The 24,952-nt window shown below is 39.7% G+C and overlaps 1 protein-coding gene across 1 annotated transcript in view; it reads right to left on the bottom strand.

The window, feature by feature from the left end:
- The window catches only part of LOC116520804 (receptor tyrosine-protein kinase erbB-4-like), a 50,711-nt gene extending 29,922 nt beyond the window's left edge, over positions 1-20,789 (bottom strand). Inside the window, exons 1-5 of the mRNA XM_032235172.1 lie at positions 20,637-20,789; positions 19,169-19,244; positions 8,055-8,201; positions 3,560-3,657; positions 744-914 (exon numbers count right to left, since the gene is read on the bottom strand). Of these exons, the coding sequence (XP_032091063.1) occupies positions 744-914; positions 3,560-3,657; positions 8,055-8,201; positions 19,169-19,244; positions 20,637-20,789 (645 nt within the window). The remainder of the gene's footprint in view (positions 1-743; positions 915-3,559; positions 3,658-8,054; positions 8,202-19,168; positions 19,245-20,636) is intronic.
- Between the last annotated feature and the right edge of the window lie 4,163 nt (positions 20,790-24,952).

Genomic DNA, 24,952 nt, shown 5'->3' with positions numbered 1-24,952 from the left:
TTCTCGATTTACAACCCATTCATTTAATGATCTTTCAAAGTTACAACACTGAAAAAAAAACTGACTTACAACACATCCTCACATTTGTGACTGTTGCAGTGTTCCTACAGTGACATGATCAAAATTCAGGTTTTTTTTGGCAACCAATATGTAATTATTATGGTTGCATTGGAATCATGTGATCATCATTTGCGACTTTTTCAGCCAGCTTCCGACAAGCAAAGCCAATGCAGCGATGGGGTAAAGACAGATTTGCTAAATGACCCTGTGATTTACTTAATAATTACAGTGATTCATCTAACAACTGTGGCAAAAAAGATTGTAAAATAAAACGTGACTCGCTCAACCATTGCCTCGCTTAGCAATGGAAATTCTAGTCCAGTGTTTCTCAACCTTGGTGACTTTAAGTCCTGTGGACTTCAACTCCCAGAATCCCCCAGCCAGCTGGCTGGGGGATTCTGGGAGTTGAAGTCCACAGGACTTAAAGTCACCAAGGTTGAGAAACACTGTTCTAGTCCCAATTGTGGTAGTGAATTGAGGGCTACCTGTTTTGTCCTTCATGTTTTAGAGAAATGCAGACTAAATGACTGTCTTTAATCTGACATTTTCCATCACCCCGCACTACTTAGCCAAGCAAAAATCAAAATATAATATTTAGTCTGTGATTTACTTTGCCAGTGATCTCTCTGTGTATATGTGTGTGCATATGCCCTTAGGTCATCTAAGCCTTTTCTTCTTCTTACCCTGTTGGAGTCAATTCTTGCCCTTGATGTATAGACGGGTGGAGGAATATTAAATGCCTGAGGGACGAGATATTCTTCAGCATCCATCATGTCTTCCAGGTCTCCCTCATCCAGCAGATTCTGGAAAAATTTGCTGTCATTGGGGCTTGGTAGCTTCATTCGATCATCACCCTGTACAATGTCCCATTGATAGAAAATAAAAAAATTATTACTCTGATGATCACATCAACCATCAATCTGCTTGGCTGACCGAAATCAACGTTATTCAACGTGTTGGTCATTACCTTTAAAGCCCTACATGGCTCAGGACCAGCGTATTTGTGAGACTGCCTACTGCCACATACCTCCCAACGGCCCATAAGATCCCACAGGGTGGGCCTCCTTAGGACGCCGTCAGCCGGACAGTGTCGTGTGGCAGGGCCCTGGAGGAGGGCCTTCTCTGTGGCTGCTCTGACCCTGTGGAATCAGCTGCCCCCAGAGGTCCAGACCTCACCCACCCTCATGGCCTTCAGAAAAGCTGTTAAGACCTGGCTGTTCCGGCAGGCCTGGGGCTGTTGACCTTATTATGTAGGGTCCAGCCCCAATCAGAACGTATGCGTGTTGGGGAATTTTTAAATTATTTTTTTATTTTTATTTTATTTTCTTGTTCTTTGTAAGCCTCCCGGAGTCCTCCGGGATTGGGCAGCCTACAAATCTAATAAATTAAATTAAATTAAATTAGCTATCACTGGAGGTTTTAGACTGGACAACTATTTGACTTGTATGGTATAAGACATCTGCTGTGAGGAGGCAGTTGGGCTAGAAGAACTGTGATATCCTTTCTTGCCCTGTGATTCTGTGATTCTATGAATCTAGGTATATTATTTTCTTTCATACTTCTCCTTATTAGATACCCTTGTTCTTTCCACAGAAAGCAAAAACAATTTTAAAAAACCCCTATTCAATACTTTCCTAAGTATCAGGATTATGTCAATGCCAAACCAAAACCTTGTATTTATACTGTTTTACCAATAAAAGTATTATGCAGAGGAGTAATCACAGCAAGAGATGGTGAGATGTTACTACTTTCCTACAATACAACTATTGCAATGTGAATTATATGCCTAACTGTACAGAAACAAAACTTGTAACAGCCTCATAATAGACGTTTGTTTTCTATATCAAGAGAACTAAGGCTTAGTGGTTTGCAGAAGGCTATTTATGGGAGGGGAAAAACATCTTTGCTCTATAGTGGCAAACCTGCTTTGCAGATTAAGTCTCTAGCATCTCCAGTGAAATCTACTAATAGATGACGGAGAAAATTTTTATCTGAAATCTTTGAGGGATGATTACATTCAGTTTACTATTCTAAGCTAAGTGGCAAATAATTAATGTCATGTAGGGAAGCTTCTTCATCCTGTTAGAATTCTTCATCGTGGCTCTTGGTTTAAAGGAATATGATTCTAATAGGTAAAAAGTTCACCTGATTTCTCACCTGAATTTGAATAAAATAACTTTTTTTTTTGTTTGCAAAGTAGGAAATCTACTTTTCAGTGGGCTTTTGACTGTCTTAACTTTCTTTCCTGTGTTCCTTGGGGAATCCTGGGATTGCTGAAACTGACTTTATCTGTCACACTGATATCATCTTGCTCCCAGGCCTCACTCTTTTATCTTTTGAGGTGCTGGAACAGAAATGCTAACTTTGGGGAATGTGTAGAATATATGTTACCTGAATTCAAAATTGAAAGTGTTCAAGCTACCAACCATTCCTGATGTATTTTAACAACTCAGCGTACAATTCAGGCTTTTCATGTAAGCTAACATGTACTAGCATTGACCAGAACAGCCTCTAAAGCAGGAAAGGAAATATGTTTTTGTAACTTTAATGCACATTATTTAAAAAGCTTTTGCCGAAGAGAACTATATATTTTTAATGCCTAGCTTCCTATTAATTAAAAAGTATTCGTTGTATTGCTGCTGCTAATGTTTACAGAAAAATCCGATATATTTATGAAAAAAATGAGTGCATATGCTAATTGTAAGATGAGTACAAATATAGCACATCCAGAACATCTTGAGATAGAAACAAGTGTTTTTCATCTTGCTAGAAGCATTCTGTGGCCATTCCAACCATCCTCAAAGTATTCCAATCTTGAAAGATCCCTGTTTTAAGCTCAAAACTATTAATGGATGTACAAAGAGAAATTGGGTGAGAATTAAAATATTTCATCTTACTGCAATATGGGGCAATCTTTGTTGTTCTGCCTAATGATAAAATAAACACAAAAATAGCACAGGAGAAAAAAATAACTCACCATAGCTAGCTCTTCAGATGAGGCAGGGAAAAGGAGGTTTGCTGATCTAATACATACTTGTAGCTAAGCTTAGTGTAGCTAATCTTGGTGCGGTAAATAAACATGTACTGTTTGCGTCTATCAGCTTTTTATCTGGATTATCGTCACAAAGGTGAGCATATTCAGATGCCATGATTTGAGCTACAAATATATCCTACATTATACAGAGGGTATTTTTGAAAGCATTGTGATTGGCAGAACCTCTAAGGTATTTTTTGCCATTGGCTTTTAACACAAAATGGTACATTTCATTTTCTCCTAATTAAAACAGAAGTAACATGTGCCCCAATTTATCTGTTTTCAGTGACTTGAGAACACTTCAAGTGCTCTGAAAACTCCAAAGAGTGGTAAGACAACTGTTCTGAAAAGGGATAGACATTTCAAAAATTCAAGGTTAAACTAACACAAAATGCTGAGAAAAACCATTGTCAGCCAGGAAGGAGGAGGAGGAGAAAGGAAAGAAGATGAATTCAGGCCACTTACTTGAATGACTAAATATCTTTGAGGATCCCGAGCCATTCTAGAAAATTCAGCAGCCAGCTCCTTGAACTTGGGCCGACTATCAGCGTCAATCATCCAACCTATGGCCATGCGCAAAAAGGGAGAAAAGGTGCTTTTGCTACAAGACTTCCTTTTTTCCCCCATAAATGCTTAATTAAAATAGTAATTATGAGGAGACCACTGGAAATTAAGCAGTTATTTCTAAAACTCCACAATTTGATCCTGTCCTCACATTTCCATTTTAAACATTATTATTCTTTACCACACTCTGCAAGTCAACAATCTTATTTTTAAAACCTCTTTCTGAAACTAAACACATTCAGTAGATTCTGGCTTGCAGTAAACATAGGTATAAGGTACAATTAATATACAGTATATGCTTTTTTTGCATATATTCTTTTTTTCTTTTCTTTTTTACTGTTCATTCTGCTTTACACATTATCACTATAGTTTGTGATTGCCTGCGTTATCTGTTCTGTAAAGCATTTTAGTTGTTTCTCTCTCTGACTGTGGCTGAGAGCTATAATGTCCATCTTCCAACTTCTGAATCCCAGTTTGAATTTGACATTTGGATGTTCAGTTCCAGCTGCTATGTAGATTTTGGTTGTCTCTAATATTCCAAACCAGGTATATCTTTTAGAATCTTGTTTATATTCCAAGGAACAAATATCTTTAAACATAAACATTTTCCAAAAGCATAAAGGTGGCTAAACATGACAACATGAATATCCATGAGTGCTTTTTAAAAAAAACTGAATTTCATGCCTGACATCATTAATATTTCTGTGTATCTGTTAATATTGACTATAGCAATAGCACTTACACTTATACAGGTGAAACTTGAAAAATTAGAATATGGTGCAAAAGTTCATTTATTTCAGTAATGCAATTTAAAAAGTAAAACTAATATATGAGATAGACTCAATACATGCAAAGCAAGATAGTTCAAGCCGTGATTTGTCATAATTGTGATGATTATGGCGTACAGCTCATGAAAACCCCAAATCCACCATCTCAGAAAATTAGAATATTACATGCAATCAATAAAACAAGGATTGTATATAGAACAATATCGGACCTCTGAAAAGTATAAGCATGCATATGTACTCAGTACTTGATTTGGGCCCCTTTTGCAGCCATTACTGCCTCAATGCGGCGTGGCATGGAAGCTATCAGCCTGTGGCACTGCTGAGGTGTTATGGAAGACCAGGATGCTTCAATAGCGGCCTTCAGCTCTTCTGCATTGTTCGGTCTCATGTCTCTCATCTTTCTCTTGACAATGCCCCATAGATTCTCTATGGGGTTCAGGTCAGGTGAGTTTGCTAGCCAATCAAGCACAGTAATCCCACGGTCACTGAACCAGGTTTTGGTGCTTTTTGGTGTGGGCAGCTGGAAAATGAAGTCAGCATCCCCATAAAGCTCGTCTGCAGAAGGAAGCATGAAGTGCTCCAAAATCTCCTGGTAGACGGCTGCGTTGACCCTGGTCTTATTCTAAATATTCTAATTTTTCAAGTTTCACCTGTACATTGCTTCACAATGCTTTATAGCCTTCTCTAAGTGGTTTACAGAGTCCGAATATTGTTCCCAACAATCATGGTCCTCATTTTACCAACCTTAGAAGGATGGAAGGCTGAGTCAGCCTTGAGCTGGTGAGACTCAAACTGCTGGTAGTCAGCAGAATTAGCCTGCAATACTGCATTCTAATCACTGCGCCACCACGGCTCTTATACCTGCGCATATACAGCCTGTTTGCTATCTACGGCTGCTAGGGAAGCATTTGCCATGCAAAGAAAGTTTCTTTTTCCTGTCTCTTACGAAGCTTAGAAGAAATTGTTACTTTGCCCTACTTCTCTTCCCTACTTCTCTTCTCTTCTAACAGATAGATTCTGCTCAGCAATAGGCCCAAATAGAGTGAGCACAAATACAATGAGTCTTACCTGCTTATTTAAAATCTCCCTTTTTTTGTTTAGTTGGAATGCATGACTGACACCAAAGACTCCTTGTGAAATTGCTTCTAATATACAATCATATCTATGTTCTCAGATATTATAGGATCGCTAAGTTCAGTATAAAAATTCATAGGAAGAAATATGGATCCACTCCATATAGATTCATACTTCCAAAACCATGATCATGCAATTAATTCCACTAAAAGAGGGATGAACAAATCATCATGAGCAGTGCCAGATTTAGATGAAAAGAGGCCCTAGGCTATTCCACTTATACATCATTACTGTGATATATATCAATATATATCGATATTTATAGCTGGCCTTCCGACGGAGGGCGGCTCTGCTCTGCGGCAAAGGCAGCGAGGCCAGCCGCCTCCCCTGCTGCGCTCAGCTGCCCGGCTCGGCCCCCTCGCCCTCACCTGCCTGGCCGCTGGTGGGCTCCGCGTCGACGGGGCAGCTACTGGGAGTGACCGCGCCTCTCGTCCGACCGCCGGTGCCGGGAATGTGGGCGGGCTCCCCAACTGCCGTGGCGCTGGAACGATCTTAACCAATACATTTTTATGTTTGTTTATTAGTCATCTGCGTAGAATTTCTCCTTATTTTCGGTTCAGTGTTTTAGTGTTCACTGTTTTTAGAATAGTGTAATTTTAATTTTGCTAACAATTTGAATGTAGGCCCCTCTTGATCTTGAGGCCCTAGGCTGAAGCCTAGTTAGCCTATAGGGAAATCCGGCCCTGGTCATGAGCATTTTTCCTATTGCTCATAATATATCATTATGCCTCTCTTATTTTTAATAAATCAACAAAATTATCAGGATAACTTTATTAAGGAAACTGAGGAAAAAAGAATAATGAAACAACAGTGATGACAAGACCTAATAATTTATTTTCAGAATCAGTACTTTTGCTATTTATTAACAATAAAACAATATATTTATCTGCACATTTGTAAAGCAGCTTACAATAAAAATCTTAGATTCAAATAAAATTTTAATTTCCAGTGCAAAGTGTGAAATTCTGGTTTTGTTTATCTGACATGAATAATCCAGACTTGATCTAAATCTATGTCAAGTTTATGTCAGAAGAATCAATAAAAACATTTATTTACCAACTGAAATTATATCAACCAGTATATTAAATAAAAGTTTTCTATGGACAAATAGCAACTTTTGTGGATGGCTTTTCAATCATAGGTAATTCCACCTGCAGTCAGGTATGTAGCAGGCGACAAAACAATTCATCACTGAAATGACAACTGAGTTGCAGTGTAAAGCTTCCAAAGGGAAAAAAAATGCATTTATTTTTGTTACAACAGAATTCTAAAAAGTTATGCTTTTGTGAAAGCATGCATTTAAATTTTTTGTATTTAAGTCTACTCTCAGAAAAGCAGATAGAACAACAAAAGATGAGATATTAGCTGCTCCTAAGAGACCCCAACCTAAATTAATATTTATCACAGTTAATGGGTCCAGTTTACAGCCTCTACATTGACCATGATTTTGACTGACTCAGGGTCAAAATATCCTACATTAATTTTGGATGTTTTAAGTCTTCCTCGTTCCCTGCATTATGTTTTTTTTTTTTGAATTTGGGCTGATATCAATTATGGTTTTGCTTTTTTTAAACTTTCACAAGACTTGATTATCATCTAGCATATAATACCAAAAGCAGGAATTCTTCTTTTTCTTCTCCTTCTCTTTCTTCCACTTCGCCAGTATAAAGTTGACGCTTCCTATCCAATCGCTTGTACCCTGCTGCCACCACTCAACTCAAACTATTAGTGGGATCAACTTCTTTGTATCTTATAATAATGTTTTCACCTGTGTATGTGAGCAGCAAGCCACATGGAAGAAATGGCTGTTTGTTAATCTCATTTAAATTAAACCAGAAATACCACAGAGTATTTCTTAATTCTTTTAAAATTAAAACTGGAGCTGCAGGATTTACATCTTCTAGCAGCTGAACAGTTGGGGAAGAAGATGTGCCAGGTAAGAAATGCAAACATAAACAAAATAATTTGTCTCCAGATTCTCCTTGATTCTAATGTTCTCACAGAGATGTACTCTAGTTAGCATGACATATCAACATTTATAAATGGCTGGTTGTATCAAGGAAAGCTACTCCACCAAACTGGTCTTCTTTCATTCTACTTTTTTATATTGTAATTCAAAACAATGTTTCTTTGCAACTTTTCATATGTGATTCTAGTACAACATAAAATGTTATCATCTAATAAACCAGTTGTCATAGAAAGGGATGTTATTTGTCTGCAATGGATTTGATGCAAGGCAATACTATGTGATATTATCTACTAACAATAAGGATTCAACTAACGCAAGGCCCTTCAATCAGACCCATCTCCTTACAAACATCAAGATGTTAATGTATATTATTTGAATATAATTTACATAAGTGCATCAATGATGCTTCCAAATGGCACGCATTACTACAAAGGATTTCTCTGACAGTCAACTGTAAGGGAAACCCTTTCAATAAAAAAGCTGGAATCAAATTAAAACTACTCACATTTCACCATTACCATGTAAACATCAATGGTGCAGATAGGTGGCTGCGGTAACCGCTCTCCTTTCTCTAACAAGTCAGGAATATCTCTTGTTGGGATCCCATCATAAGGCTTTCCGCCAAAGGTCATAAGCTCCCAAATGGTGACACCTAAAGCAAAAGTGAGAATTCTTACAATACTCCATGCATACCTGAAACACATGATCATTTGCCTGGCTATAATATTGTAGTCAATTCTTGTTAAAATATGCAAAACAGACTCCATGAGTCAAAAGATAAAATAGAAGACAAGTGTCCATACAAATGTCACTTGGCATTCACCATCGCTTAAGTATCTCTACTTCTTTTACCCAACCGTAACAATGTCTTCGCCATTCCTTTCTCTTGACGTGAATAGCTTTTGCATGTTAAATCTCCTGAGCACTTTTAAGCATTGCAGCACTCAATGGTGGAGTGAGACCATAATTTTTAAAATCTGTATTTAATCTATCCAAACCTGAATCTGTAAGGCCATTGTCAAAAACAAGATACAAAAATACATGTCAGGCAACTCTCTTACGATCCCTCGGAAGGACTTTTCCCTTTCTTGATCTTAGAGAAAGCTTAGATCTCAGAGAGAAAATCTATAGTTGGATACCACTTTCTGATTCCTGGAAATTGTCTGAGGCTTTCTTTCCAACATTTTCTATCCAACACTTTCAATACTTTCATGTTAAGAAAAACCAAAGGAAAGCATCCGTCACTATCAATCAAATTTTTATTATGGTCACAGACCATCAAAAGGAGGATGGTCAATTAAAAAGCATAAAAATACACGAGAGTATAAAAATAATTATAAAAAGGGTTTAAAAAATATAAAACTGAAATGCTGAAATATATAAAAACAAAAATGTAAAAGGAATCTAAAAGGAGAGGTAGGAACTTTAGATGGAGGTAGGCGGACATACAGTCTGTATTTGCAGACTAAATCTATCACAGTTGAGAGCACTTTTAGAATGATGAACTAGATGCCCCTTAAGACTAGTTTAGGGCACAGGTCTATTATCTGATGGATTTTAAGCGTACAACTTTACAACATCAGATGTTCTAGCAGATTAGTATCTGAAACAGCAGGGAGGTGTAGAATTGTCCTGTATACCCTGTGCAATAATAGTGAGATAAAGCTAGTATGAATGTCTCTGTAGTATGGGCACTAGAGCACATGTTTTATTGTTTCCACATGTCCAGAGTTGCAGGGAATCTTCCTGTATTAGTCTTCAAGGAGAGACAAGGGAAGGGCATGCCAGAGCAAATTTACTTATGGTTAGGTTCTTTACACTTAGTATACCATAGGGAAAGCACTGTACCTATAGGATTCATTGGCAATAGACTGGGGATTTGACTAGATCCAACTGGCCCTCTGTGTCTGCTGCCCACTGTTTAATGAGAGCCTGATCGTATATTCAATTCTAAGTAGAAGATCTGGAGAGAAGCCCAAGGGTGAGATTTTCGTTGTCTCTGTCTTTTTCTATGTGAATGAAAATCATCCTCGTAGATAATGAGGCAAGACCAAGGAGAAAGTAGTTTGAGCCAGTAGTTGAGTATGGAGTATGGAGTATCTATCTTCTAGCATTCACTTTTACAAGTCTTGTCTCCAGTCTCAGAGGGTCATGGTGCCATTAGAGACACATTTTGGGATTTGAAAAGCTGATCTTAAGAAATTTAGATTGAACAAGTTCTAGTATAAAATATTAGCATCGTAAAGACCTTGTGCTAGTGGCATGACTCTGAATAGTTTTGAGTGCCGAAGGAGTATGGAATGGATACCTTTTAAGGAATTTAAGGATAGCAGATGAATTCCTCTGTGCATTTTTACCAGTGCGGTTCCCATGGGGTTTTCTACTTTGGGCAGAATGAAGCAGCTCTCCCAGGTATTTTAAAATAGAAGACCTGCTCAATCTTCTGGTTATATATCCTCCAGGAATGGCTCCTGGGTCATTTGGCAAATGCTATGATTTTAGTTTTCCTCATAATTCAACTGTTCTTCCTAGCAACATTATGTTAGGAAAGCAGGTGAAAACCTATAGATACTCTGGATTCAAGTAATACCAACCTCCCATCTTCCCCCTTATCCTTATAAATGTACAAGTTAACATTGCTGGCTCACAAATTAGTTCATAAAGAAGATTTTCCCATTTGGCTGTGGTGTCAAAGTATCAGAGGCAGAGGCTGGTGTGGAAGGACGAGTTAATAGGGAAAGAAAAGTGAAGCTCTTCCCAACCACTTCATCGGTCTTTCCATCTGAGCGTTGCAATTCCTAGTGGTCCACCATCACAATACTACACAATGTAAGATAGGAGTGCCCTGTTCAAGGTTGGAAACATCTATGCCAGTGTTTCTCAACCTTGGCAACTTGAAGATGTCTGGACTTCAACTCCCAGAATTCCCCAGCCAGCAAATGCTGGCTGGGGGATTCTGGGAGTTGAAGTCCAGACGTCTTCAAGTTGCCAAGGTTGAGAAACACTGATCTATGCAATGCCAGTCAATTCAACTCAAAAGCTTGAAAGCTGAATACCCTTATTTTGCCATTACAAAACTCTGTGAATCTATAAAACATAAATTGAGACGTATAGTAGGAGGCAGTACAAGGATTATCAGAGGCAAGGAAAGTACGATTTGAAGTGAGTGAATGCTGAGAAAATTACTAAAGGGGCCAAAGGGAGGGAGTAGAGAGTAATTGCTATTTTCGTCTCTTCGTAAATAAATAAGCAAACAAAGTTGACCTAAAAATTATTGCTTTTCTAATTCAGAGCATCAGATGTTATTAACCACATTTCCATTTATTCAGAACAAAATGAGACCTACATATTTTCTGCTTTTTTTAAAAGACAATTTAAAACATGTCATTAAGCAAAGAAGCACATCTTACAAAGCATCACATCTAGCAAGCTGTCACATTTAACTCCCAGAAGCAACACAATCACATATACATAAACATACCAGCACACTAGGATTTCTACAAATGCACATAATACATTCATTATTCATCTTTCCCTAGAATTATTAACTATATTTTGCTTGGATTTATTGAGTCCTACTATACACTGTACACCATCCTAAAGTTACAGGTAGTTGAGTTGAGTTGAGTTGATTATATTTCTATGCCGCCCTATTCCCCGAAGGGACTCAGGGTGGCTCACAACCAAGTCAGGGGGGAGGGGGTACAAATAAGAAAAAAGAATGCAAACAAAACAATACCACAATTTAAAACACTCAACAACCATACGATTCGAGGGGGGGGGACAAAAACTCATTAGCCCCAGGCCTGTCGGAACAGCCAGGTTTTAAGGGCTTTGCGGAAGGCCTGGAGGGTGGTGAGGGTCCGAATCTCCACGGGGAGTTCGTTCCAAAGGGCCGGAGCAGCCACAGAGAAGGCCCTCCTCCGGGTGGTCGCCAGTCAGCATTGGCCAGTGGATGGAATTCGGAGGAGGCCTAATCTGTGGGATCTAATCGGTCTATTGGAGGTAATTGGCAGTAGGTACAGCATGCAAGCCAGGAGGAGAGGGGAAGCTGATCTGGAAAGCATCTGGGTGGAGTGTGGGTGAAAGACCCTCTCCATAATGGATCCTTGGTGCGGAAAGGATGGCCTGTTAAGAAGAAGTAAAGACCAGGCACCAGGGGCTCTTTGTGAGAGTAGGAAGAGTCAAGAAAAGGGAAAAGCAGAGGAAAAAGGCTTCTTTCTCACAATCAGAGGAATCACGGAGGTGAGGAGAAGCTGACCTGGGATAACAAACATCCTGCCTTTCTGAGATCAGGCCAGAAAAGGATATTGAAGGGTTTACTGTAAAAAAAAAATAGAGGGAAGAGACTGACCGAGATAAGCTATGTTTCTTTTGGGGGGAGGGGGGTTTCATTCGCCTATGAAGCGGTATATAAGTCTACTGCTATTGCTATTGCTATTCTCAAGATACTCTGACATAGGACACACACACACACAGACACATGGAGGGAGGGAGGGAGGGAGGGAGGGAGGGAGGGAGAGGAATTTAGTATAAAGACACACATACCAGCTTATGGACTGCAATGTATTTTTGTTTCTCAAGCTTTCCCTTTTGGGATTACCTCTTCAGGAAAAAAAAAAGTTTTGACAGTTTGCATATTGGTAAAACATTGCCAGCTTTTAATGAGAGCACATTAGGGAAAGAAAGCAATCATTTCTTATAATTTATTCATTTCTGTTCTTGCCAAATGCCTCTTCTTTCTGATGGATCTTTGATTCTGTATTGCTCCGGGCAATGCCATTTCCTGTGCAGTCCCATCACTCAAGGGATGAAGACTATGATTTGAGGCAAAGTTACAGGCCACCTGCACTGGCCTTCACTCGTAAGCTTGGCTCCCCTAACAGCTCTCCTAATTTTAAGAAGAAATTGGAACTGGGATGAGTTCCAGTGTCTTCTTTAAAAAAAAAAAATCCCAAATGTGCATCTCAACACTCATCATTTGGAAAAACAATTTTACAAAAATTTTGTGCCTTGGAGTCTGTGTTGGCTTGTGGGTTAGTTCCTGCGGTTTTCTTCGCAAGGTCTCAGATGTGGCTTGCCCAGGCCTGATTCACAGAACTGTGAGAGAGTGACTGGCCCAAAGTCATCCAGCTGGATTTGTGCACAAGGCAGGATTAGAACTCATGGTCATGGGTTGCTCTCTTGATGCATTAATTACTACAACTGAACGGGTTCAGATAAGGATTAAAATCTGTCTTTTTTTAATCTGGCAGTTAGCTCCCACCCATGAGCCTCATGGATCCTGCATTTTCCATATTTTCTGGAAGAAGGTAATGAAGCTGCCACATGCATTGATTCCAAGATGCCAAAATAACTCAGAAATTAATTTAGATTTGGAGAGACGGGTCCCTCTGCTCTGCTGGAGGCATCTTGCAGTACCTCTAAGACTCCATTTTGTGGCGACACCTATATAAAGGGAGCACCTACTCCGTAAATCCTTCTGGCTGCAGGTGTCAGCGTTCCATTGAATTTTTCCCTCCTCTCAAAAGTCCCCTGGACAAAGAATTTTACGAAGTCCATGGTAGGGAAAAACATAAAGGTTCACCTCCTCATTGCTGACATGTCAGTTCAGGGCGGGCTCTTGTATGCTTAAGCTGTTAAGAAAAAATGTGTTGCATTCTACATATTTAAAATAATGCACTTAGACAAATGGCTGTGACTGCCCTGTGTGGAGCCACAACTATCCAAGCTCATCTCTGATTTGCTTCCTTCCTTTCTAATTTTGTGAAAAGGCTTTCCTGGGGCTTCCTGTCTCCTTGTACTGAACTGGGAGTCCTTTGGATGTCTTGGTGTTCAGGGCAGGACTATACATTGCTCAGCCAACAAGAATTCTTTGCCGAGTCCTTGTACCTTCTCATTATCAGACTCACAGAAAAAAAAACAACGGAAACAAATAAAGGAATTTGCAATAAAAAAAGCAAGAATCGAATTTAAATAGAAATGATCCTAAATTAAATTTAATTAATTAAATTAAATTCAGAATCCTTTTTACAGAAAAATTAAGAACTGTCATCACGCTCGAAAATAAAATAAAAAAGTAAATGTGTTATATGTACGTATTCTTTCTTCACACCCCTACATCTGCAAGCTAAACGTAAGATGTTGATCTTGTTTATACACACTGAATGCAACAAGAGAGCTATTGTTCCATGGTAGAATCCCACAAAGTTGCTCCAAATAAATTAGCAGCACAATTATTAACATGGGAAGGACTCAGTTTGCTCCACTTGACTTATAATTATGAGGTTTGAAAATGTGCCTTTTCTTGATGTAGGAAAGAGTGACACAAAGAACTCTTCCAGATAAAGGCCTCCTTTTGATTTTTAATCACACAGTACCATAATCACTGCATGCAACTGAATTACATTGATATTCCAGTCCCATTTTAGCCATGGATACAAATTTCAATACTGCCAATCAAGTTCCTCTTGAAATGGGAAAGTATTGCTATTTTCCACTCCATTTCTGTCTCAGCCAGATGCTGCCTTTGCCCTATCAGTGGGTATTATCTCCTCTCTTCCTCTTCCTTCTTGGATACAACCGAGTATCATCACTCTGCATAGCCTCACTCTGCTCCATGCTCTCTTCCCCTCCTTCTGCCAAGCATAAGGAGCTTGGGATGCTTTGGGATGATAGAAATTGGCCTAACTACAGAGCAAATCTCCCCTTCCCCCATTTCCTTTTAAAACCAATCGATTTACTTACAGGCCAGTTGAGTAGTTTCATGCAATCTTTCCAACAACCAGCTTCAACATTCTCTTTGTGGAGTGCCCATCAGAGACACATTGCTATGCCAGCATGGCATCACTAAGCATTTCACCATGACCTCTATAGGTATGATTACTCCATGGTAGTAACAACCCACCTGTTTTCTTGCTTAAAAGAACCCGTTCTCCTTCACATACAACACACCCACTCCAACCTTTTCTCACATAGCAAGATGTACATCTCTATATATAAAACCCTGGGTTAGTAAAGCATTTTAGAGATACCAAGTTTCATTAATGTCAACAACAGTGAACAGAAGAATGGATAATGAGAAGAGTTTAGACTAGTGTTATTGGTTCCCTTCAGGTGTACTAAGAAGACGATACTGCAGTGTTCTGAGTTCCACTATCCGCCAGCATTGAGATAGAAAGGACTAGGTTTGATTACGGTAACTGAAAAGCTACAAGTTCTACATATAATATGATCATATCAATCACATTTAATATTAGCACATAGCTGAAAATAGTGAAGACAATGAAGATGAATCTCAAGAAAATTTTAAACTGGATTTAGAAGAATAGGTAATGAAGGTTTGAGGTTTGAGGTTTATTGGTTTTGTATGCCGCCCACTCCCGAAGGACTCCGGGCGGCTCACAATAAACAGGGGAGGGAATAAATAAGACAATAAAAACAAATTTTAAAATCCACAACAGTCACAATTAAGACAGGGCTGGGTGCTTTAACAGCCCCCAGCCTACCGGAACAGCCAGGACTTAGTAGCTTTTTGGAAGGCCAGGAGGGTCGTAAAGGTCCGGATCTCCACGGGGAGCTCATTACAGAGGGCCGGAGCAGCAACAGAGAAGGCTCTCCCCCGGGGGGTCGCCAGCCGGCATTGGCTGGCAGATGGAACCCAGAGAAGGCCAAGCCTGTGCGATCGAATTGGTCTTTGGGAGGTAATTGGCAGGAGGTGGTCTCTCAGGTACCCAGGTCCGATGCCATGTAGGGCTTTATAAGTAACAACTAGCACCTTGAAGTGAGTCCGGAGACCAATGGGCAGCCAATGCAGCTCACGGAGGATAGTAATGTGGGTGTACCTAGGTGCACCCACAATCGCTCGCGCGGCTGCATTCTGGATTAGCTGAAGTCTTCGAACACTCTTCAAGGGCAGCCCCATGTAAAGCGCATTACAGTAGTCCAGTCTTGAGGTCACGAGGGCGTGACTATCTGAAGTGCCTCCCGGTCCAGATAGGGTCGCAATTGGTGCACCAGGCGAACCGGGGCAAAGACCCCCCCTGGTCACAGCCAATAACTGGTGTATAAGCTCAAAGATATCCATGGGGAGGGAGAGATGGTCACGATCAAAGCCCCACCAGTTTTTTTTACTTGCATTATTACACTTTAACTTTTTTGATCTTCTTCCTCCAGAAGATGCCCCTGGATCAGATGGTGGTTTGCAAGATAATTTATCTACATATCTTTACTGACTGAACTGCTCTTCAAAACTTCATAGCAAATTACATGCATGTGCAAACAAACACACACACACAGAGAGAACATTTGATAAAGAGATAGTATTTTAACAAAGGAGGGAAAGGGCTTATAGTCAATTACAAAAAAACCTATGTACACTGAAAACCCACATAGGAAATAAACATAATAGTCAATAAATTAAAAGTAGGATAGTGGCAGCCATGTATTATTAAGCCATTCAGTGTTATAACACTAAACAGATTTGTTGTTTCTCATTTAAGAGGCATTAGGAATAAGGCTGTGATTTAATAACAGCATCCTAATAATAAGTCCCAATGTACTTTGGTTTACCTGTGAGCAAAGTGAAATAGGAAGAGGCCACAGATCCAGACTTTAGATTAGATTAAAAGTTCATGTTGGACAGTTTTCCAGAGAATAATTAACCATTGCCTAGCTAGGTAGCGAAATGAAGCAATAATAGAAGGGGGCAAAACATGTATTTTACAGATGAGCAATTTAAACCACAAGGTTTACCTTTCTTAGCTACAGAGAATATGAAATTAACTGCTTTGGAAAACAGTTGGATAAAATATTGGATAAAACACATTGTCTCCGATGAGACTTCAGCTACTATAGCAGAATATATTATAAATGATGGTGGTGGTGGTGTTTTTTTTTTTGCATTATTGCATCAGAGGTATATATCTTCTTAAAATTCAATTCTGTTTAACCAAAGGGGCAGATAAATCATACTAAAACAAGTCAAGTAGTTCTTCAAGTGGCCAACAACAGGCACCAATAAAATTAGTTTAACATTCTAATTAATTACATTAACCAAATTCCATAGGTATGGATTGATAGATGTACCTGAGCTTTTTATAAAGGCAAGGTTGCTTGTGACATTCCCATGTTAGTTTCTCCAGCTCAAAGCTTAATCCTCCAATCCTGTATTTATTCTATGATGTGATAATTTATCAATTATGGGATAAAACTCTTCTATTTCTATAGGATGATATCATCATCATTGCAACATTCATATATTTTAAACATATAAATGTTGAATATAAAAATGTTGTTTTTTATATATTCAAAACTCAGTAAGAAAAATATTCATCATGAAACCACTGTAGGACAAGAAGTGGCAGAATAATATCAGTCATGAAAGACCAAGATCACATGTGAAGTTCCAATTATACTTATTTATTATTATTCATGCCAATGCACAGGAATCTACTCAAAGGTTAGCACTATATTGGCATTGGATAAAGCTCAATATAATTCAAAAGGGGTGCAGTTAATCCATTTGTGGCTATGTGGAGACTCTAGGCCAGTGGTTCCCAAGCTTTTTTGGGTCATACCTCACCTAAGCATCTCTAAAATCTAAGCATTACTCAAAAGGTGAACTCTACTCATGCGAAGGAAGCCTAAAAGGCCATTAACTTGGTTTAAACAAGGTTCAAATTGCCCCCATTAAAAATCATATTGCCTCCCTGTGTGGCCTGGGCCCCACATTGCGAACCACTGTTCTAGGCTGATTCCTCTTTGGACTCCTCCCTCAGGTATTGCTACTCTTTCTCCTACAAACAGTAAGGCAAAGGTGGTTTCAACAAGCTGACACAAATGCTTCATGGATTTGCAATTTTTTTCAACATATAAAACAAATAATATACAGATCTTTTTTTAAAAAAAAATCACCTACTATGTGGAAGCAAAGTTACATAAGTTTGGTTAACAACATGTTTAGAGGTTTAGAGGTTTAGAGGTTTATTAACATTTATAGGCCGCCCTTTTCCCTGAGGGGACTCAGGGCGGCTTACATAAAATCAAGGGAGGGATATACAAACAATAACGTAGACAAACATAGAATAAAATAATGAGCAACATTCATTCATCATTCGGGAGGGGCAATTATCTTTGTCCCCAGGCCTGACGGGCTAGCCAGGTCTTAAGGGCTATGCGGAAGGCCTGGACGGTGGTGAGAGTACGAATCTCCACGGGGAGATCGTTCCAAAGGGTCGGAGCTACTACTGAGAAGGCTCTCCTCCTTGTAATTGCCAGCCGGCACTGGCTGGCAGATGGAACTCGGAGGAGGCCCAATCTATGAGATCTAATTGGTCGCAGGGAGGTAATTGGCAGAAGGCGGTCTCTCAAGTACGCAGACCCACTACCATGGAGGGCTTTGTGGGTGACTAGTAGCACCTTGAAGCACACCCGGAGATCAACAGGTAGCCAGCGCAGCTCGCGGAGGATAGGTGTTATGTGGGTGAACCGAGGTGCACCCACGATCACTCGCGCGGCCGCGTTCTGGACTAGCTGAAGTCGCCGGATGCTCTTCAAGGGCAGCCCCATGTAGAGCACATTGCAGTATTCCAGCCTAGAGGTCACAAGGCCCGAGTGACTGTTGTGAGCGCCTCCCGATTCAGGTAGGGTCGCAACTGGCGCACCAGGCGAACCTGGGCAAATGCCCCCCTGGTCACAGCCGAGAGATGGTAGTCAAAGGACAGCTGTGGATCCAGGAGGACTCCCAAGTTGCAAACCCTCTCTGAGGGGTGTAGAATTTGACCCCCCCAGCCTGAGCGATGGAGTACTGGTCGAATTGTTGGGAGGGAAGCACAACAGCCACTCGGTCTTTTCCGGGTTGAGTACAAGCTTGTTAGCCCTCATCCAGTCCATAACGGCCTCAAGGCCTCGGTTCATCACGTCCACCGCTTCATTGAGTTGGCACAGGGCGGACAGATACAACTGGGTATCGTCCGCATATTGATGGTATCAACATGTAAACTAGGATCGTCATTTTCAAAATCAATTCCTTCCTATCCATAACCCAGGAAAGCATCTTTCACTGCATCCTCCAAGACAGCAGCTCTCAAAGCGTTATTTGGGGACATCCAGGGTCCCCAAAACCCTTTTATGGGATCCACAAAGTCAAATAATTAAATATTTGAAAATTTCTCAGCTTTAATTTTTAGTACAGTAAATATTGATATATATTTGGAATAATCCTTGATTTATTTCCATAATTGAGGATGGAATTATGGTTGAAAGTCACTGTGGTCATAAGTCATGACTGAAAGTAATTTTCAAGCCTTTTTTTCAGTGATCATTAAGTAAATGCCACGGTAACTAAGCAAATTATTATTATTATTATTTTTGCTAGAAACTGGCAAAAAACATAGCGGATTGCAGTTGTGTGTGGATCTTCAATCATTTTAAAGAAAATAAAGGTTTGAGAACTGCTGCTCCAAGATATGCTTAATGGGAAAAATTAGGACTCACAAATCTGGCCAATGGACTACCTGCTTTTTCACACTATTATTAAAAATAGGTCATAAAAAGGCTTAGCAAATAAATACAATGTTATTATTTACAGAATATAATTCAATATAGATTTTATTTTACCATAGCTCCAAACATCTGTCTGGTGTGTGAATTTCCTATAATGTATGCACTCAAGAGCCATCCATTTTATTGGCATCTAGAATGAAAAAAGAAGGAAAAAATAAAAACAGTTAGCAAGCCTAATATTTACCTATTAAATGTCTTTCAAATCAAAGTGAAAAACTAGATTTTCAGTTTCATATTCCAAAAGTATTGCTGTTGATCATCCTTTCAGAGATCATAGCTTCCTTACCTGATACCTCAGTGCCTTCAACAATGGCAGTGTGTTAGAAAATTTGTTAAACATTTGGGCACTTTCTTTAAGCTACCACATATGAAGTACGTTGGTTTATTTATTTATTTATTTTATTTGTACGATTCATAGGCCGCCCAATCCCGGAGGACTCCGGGCACCTTACAACAAAGAAAAAGAAATAATAAAAAATGAAAATAAAAAACAAGTTAAAATCAACACACATACATTCATTATGATAGGGGCTGGACCTCAACAATGAGGTCAACAGCCCCAGGCCTGCCAGAATAGGCAGGTTTTAACAGCTTTCCTGAAGGCCATGAGAGTGGGTAAGGTCCGGATTTCTGGGGGTAGTTCGTTCCAAAGAGTCGGGGCAGCCACAGAGAAGGCCCTCCTCCGGGGAGCCGCCAGCCGACATTGTCTGGCTGACGGCACCCTGTGTGATCTCACCGGCCGTTGGGGGGAATGTGGCAGTAGGCGGTCTCGCAGGTATACTGGTCCTAAGCCATGTAGGGCTTTAAAGGTAATGACCAACACCTTGAATTGCATCCGGAGACCAATAGGTAGCCAGTGCAGCTCGCGGAGGATAGGTGTAACGTGGGTATACCCAATATCGCTTGCGCGGCTGCATTCTGGACTAGTTGCAGTCTCCAACTGGTTTGAAAAAGTTTTGACCTTTAATGCACTGTTTCACCCAGTCAGAGTTCAGACATTCGGTTATTGATTACATCCCAGGAGCAGGAACAATTTTTTTATGTTTCTAAAAGGTACTGCTAGTGGAACTTAGATATGAGCCATGGCCTCTGAAACAAAATTGACTGAAAAAGTTACATTTTAAGGTAAGTTCTGATTGGTACACATTATAAATGATAGAGCAGTGTTTCTCAACCTTGGCAACTTGAAGATGTCCGGACTTCAACTCCCAGAATTCCCCAGCCAGCTGGCTGGGGAATTCTGGGAATTGAAGTCCGGACATCTTCAAGTTGCCAAGGTTGAGAAACACTGTTATAGAGTAACAGGTAAAAGAAAGTGGATAGACATTAACACTCAGGATTAGTTGTATTTTGACTCGATCTTTTTCTTTGAAATAAATGTAGGGAAGAGAAACTTTGTTCATGAAAGCAATAAATATCCATTAATTTATTGTTTAGAAATATTTTTTTAAAAACACGAACTTTCCCATTTTATGGTGGAGGTTAACGGTCTGGTCTATTCTATGACTTCGAAGAAACCTACCTTCCCACCATCAGCACTATATTCCTTCTCATCCCCTTCTAGTAGCCTAGCCAGGCCAAAGTCTGTGATCTTCACATGATTTGGAGACTTCACCAAGACATTTCGTGCCGCCAAATCTCGATGAACCAGGCGCCTCTCTTCCAGGTACATCATTCCCTAAGAAGCAAAACCACGAAAAATAACATGCTTGTTATATAATGGTTATCTATGTAATAGGTATTAGAGCTATCTTACAAGCAGCCATTTATTTATTTCACCCATTTCCCCGCTTTTCAGTTTATTATTTATTTAGGAGGAGCCGAGGTGGCGCAGTGGTTAGGATGCAGTACTGCAGGCCACTTTAGCTGACTGTTATCTGCAGTTCAGCGGTTCAAATCTCACCGGCTCAGGGTTGACTCAGCCTTCCATCCTTCCGAGGTGGGTGAAATGAGGACCCAGACTGTGGGGGCGATATGCTGACTCTGTAAACCGCTTAGAGAGGGCTGAAAGCCCTACGAAGCGGTATATAAGTCGAACTGCTATTTACTTACTTACTTACTTACTTACTTACTTACTTACTTACTTATTTATTTTAACTTAACTTAACTAATGGATCTCTTTTCCTCCATTCAATCACATCTGACTCTCAGCCTGGAAAGTCCCTACAATTTTCTTGGCCAGGTTTTTCAGCAAGTGGCTTGCCATTCCCTCTTTAGGGCTGAGAGAAAGTGATGGGGCCAAAGCCACCCAGCTGGCTTCGGGCCCAGGGAGGAAGTAGAGCTCCTGAACTCCCAATTTCTAGTCTATTGTCTGAACTGCTACATCTAACTGGTTGAAATAATAAAGTATACAAAATATAATATGTGATGAGATAGGCTTTTTAAAATTTCTTAAACATAGCCGTGGATTGGATCAGGATATTTCAGGATATTTCAAACTTCATAAGATCGCCACAAAGAAATCCCTTTTATGGTATGATTAGGCTGATGTGCTATTGCCCAGGGGCTTGAAACAGTATTATTCAACAAATTCACTTGAGTGTAGGACAGTGGTGGGTTTCAAATTTTTTTCAATCCTATTCTGTGGGTGTGGCCTCCTTTGTGGGAGTGGCTTGCTGGCCATGTGACCTGGTGGGGGTGGCTTGCCAACCATGTGTTTTCTCTCTCTCTCTCTCTCTCTCCTTCCTTCCTTCCTTTTGTTTCTCTGTCCCTTTTTCCTTTTTTTCTTTCATCTCTCTCTCACTTTTTCTTTCTTTTTTTCTTTCTTTCTCTGTCTCTGTATGAGTCTGTCTGTCTGTCTGTGTGAGTCAGTGGTGGGTTTCAAAAAATTTTGGACCGCTTCTGTAGGTGTGGCCTGTTTTCTGGTGGAACCTCTTCTAACCGGTTCGGTAGATTTGATGAACCGGTTCTACCGAACTGGTGCGAACTGGTAGGAAACCACCTTTGGTGTAGAAGATCCTTCAAATAAACTGGATTGAAACTGTTTTGGTTTATTTTTAATATTAAATATTGCACCTCAAAACAAACTTACAAGCAGTACACTTCATACAAAACAAGTTTAACGTGATCTGAATATTTCCTCCACCTGCCCCCACATATAAAAGAGCTAAATTTTACGCAATTTCTGAGTCATCCCATATACAGATTATAATAGTCAATTCCAGATGTAGTTAAGATCATGCAAAATTGAGATCCAATTTGAGTTCAGAGCTGATGAACTAAGACAGACAGAAAAACACCTCTAGCAGGCAGTATTTATCTAAACAGGACAAGTCCAGAAGGACCCTTACAATCTAGTGTTTCAGGGAAAGTGTTTCAGGGAAAAACGAAGTCCTATTAAATACCAGCTTATTTGTTGAAGTTATATTAGCCATTTTCCATATCCAAGCTTTAGATTTTTAAATTCTCAATATATCTAATGTTGCCTCTAAACACTATTTATAAGATCCATACTCTTCCTGGCATTGTTGACACTGCAGTCCATCATCAGTTACTGGCTTCACATAAATACTATGTGTGATACTATCGTATGTAAAATAAAATAGAATGCTGTGCTACTAAAGGCCACTGGGCAGATCCCCCTTCCCTTCTACCCTGCTCCCCCACCCCCCAATTTATTCTGGATGATTGTCCAAAATTTTAGAGCTAATTAGCCTTAGAGCAGTGGTTCCCAAACTTGGCAACTTTAAGACTTGTGGACTTCAACTCCCAGAATTCTCCGGCCAGCTCTGCTGGTTTCAAAAAATTTTCGAACCTACTCTGTGGGTGTGGCTTCCTTTGTGGGAGTGCCTTGCTGGCCATGTGACCTGGTGGGAGTGGCTTGCCGACCATGTGTTCTCTCTCTCTCTCTCCTTCCTTTTTTCTCTCTGTCCCTTTTTCCTTTTTTTCTTTCATCTCTCTCACTTTTTCTTTCTTTTTTTCTTTTTTCTTTCTTTCTCTCTCTCTCTCTCTCTCTCTCTCTCTCTCTCTCTCTCTCTTTCTCTCTGTGAGTCTGTCTGTCTGTCTGTGTGTATGTCTGTGTGTGAGTCAGTGGGTTTCAAAGAATTTTGTAGCCTCTTCTGTAGGTGTGGCCTGCTTTCTGAGTCCACTGGTGGAACCTCTTCTAACCGATTCGGTAGATTTGACGAACCGGTTCTACCGAACTGGTGCGAACTGGCAGGAACCCACCTCTGCACTGCCCTGATGTCCTTTTGGGTGTAACCAAAAATACTTCTAAAAGAAGCTAATCCCTCACAGTCAAGCTTTTCAGAACAAAGGGAACACCAAATCAAACAACAAAAACAACTCTAAACAAATCATATCATCGCTTAGTCTTAAGAGGTTCAGAATGATAACCATAGCAGTGCCACAATGTGGGTGTCCAGATCCCAGATAGTGCCGTGATAAATGGGAAAGCTTAGGCCCACAGTCTCTGTCAGTCAGGGTCCCAACAGGAGCTTTGAATCAGTTAATATTTCTTAGTCCATTCTTATCCCATTGGAAGATTGTCATGGGGGGGGGAGGGAATAAATATAGGCAATAAAACCTTTTGTAAGAAATGGAATCTTAAAATAATTAATGCAAAAGGCCTCCAAATATGGCTTTCTTTTTTCATTTTAGTTTTTAACTAAGTTGTGCTTTAATAGGGCTCTATATATGCAAATACTTAACAAAAACTCTACATCGCTGCCCTTCTGACCTTCAGCACATTATTCCATGCTATGCCTCAATGGATACTAAAGCGTTTCTGTTATACTAAGCTATTTGAAAATAAAAGTTACCAAGATAATTGCAGAGATTGTTTCTAAAAGAAAAAATACATTTCTAGAAGTATAACTATAGATAAATATAGCTGTCTTGCAGGAAAACAGTGCAATGGGTATTATAAAGACTTTTTACTAGGTGTTCTAAAGATGAAATTTACATGAAAGTTCTTTTAATAAATAAAGAACAATCATCAGAGCTTGTTCATGTTTTCATTTAGTACAATAGATTTTAAAGTATTTGACTTGAAGAGGGTTAAAAAATACTTTGGACAAAAATACACAATATTATTTTCGCATGGCTTTAATGGGACAAAACAAGTGCATTCTCTCTTGCCAGTTGCAAATCAATGCTGCTGGATATTCAATGGCAGAAATATAGAAAATTGAAGAATTAGCCTTTCTCATATCAAACCTAAATCAATCAATCTATCTATCTATCTATCTATCTATCTATCTATCTATCTATCTATCATCTCTCTATCTCTCCATCTCTCTCTCTCTCTCTCTCTCTCACACACACACACACACACACACACACATACACACACACACACAGCGAAATGTTGGAGATCTATACAGTATGTACCTCACGTGCAAAAAATAGCAGAATAGGTTTAGATAGTCCCTGGAGCCAAATATTAACATGATAGAACCACAAATAAGTCAAGACTCTACAGTCTAATTAGGCCACAATCCACCCAGAAGTAGCCCTGTGGAAATTAACAAGTGCTGAATTAGTAATGAGAAACTTGGAGTAAAAGGACATGCAGAAGCATGCAAAACAGAATACCAATATTTAACTGGGCTTTTCTATACTCCTTTTTGTTTAATATGCAAACTTCTAACTCAGCATTATTCTTTAGCTTTACTCCCTGTTAACTTCTCCATTCATTTATTTGCTTCAAGAAGGCATCACATCTTTGGTTCGGATGGGCCTATAGCCAAATGCAGGTGGGTAGGAATGAGAAAGGGGTGTATAGATCAATAAACAGTACAGATAGGTGGAAGCAAAGTAGCACATGAGGTCACAAGATCGGTGTGGGATGAACAGCATGTTGTAGTATACCATTCCTCCTACCTCACTATTTGAGGC

This window comes from Thamnophis elegans, chromosome 1, assembly GCF_009769535.1.
Source record: "Thamnophis elegans isolate rThaEle1 chromosome 1, rThaEle1.pri, whole genome shotgun sequence".
NCBI lineage: Eukaryota > Metazoa > Chordata > Lepidosauria > Squamata > Colubridae > Thamnophis > Thamnophis elegans.
The sequence above is the reverse complement of the archived record's forward strand: the minus strand, read 5'-3'. Positions and strand labels throughout refer to the sequence as shown.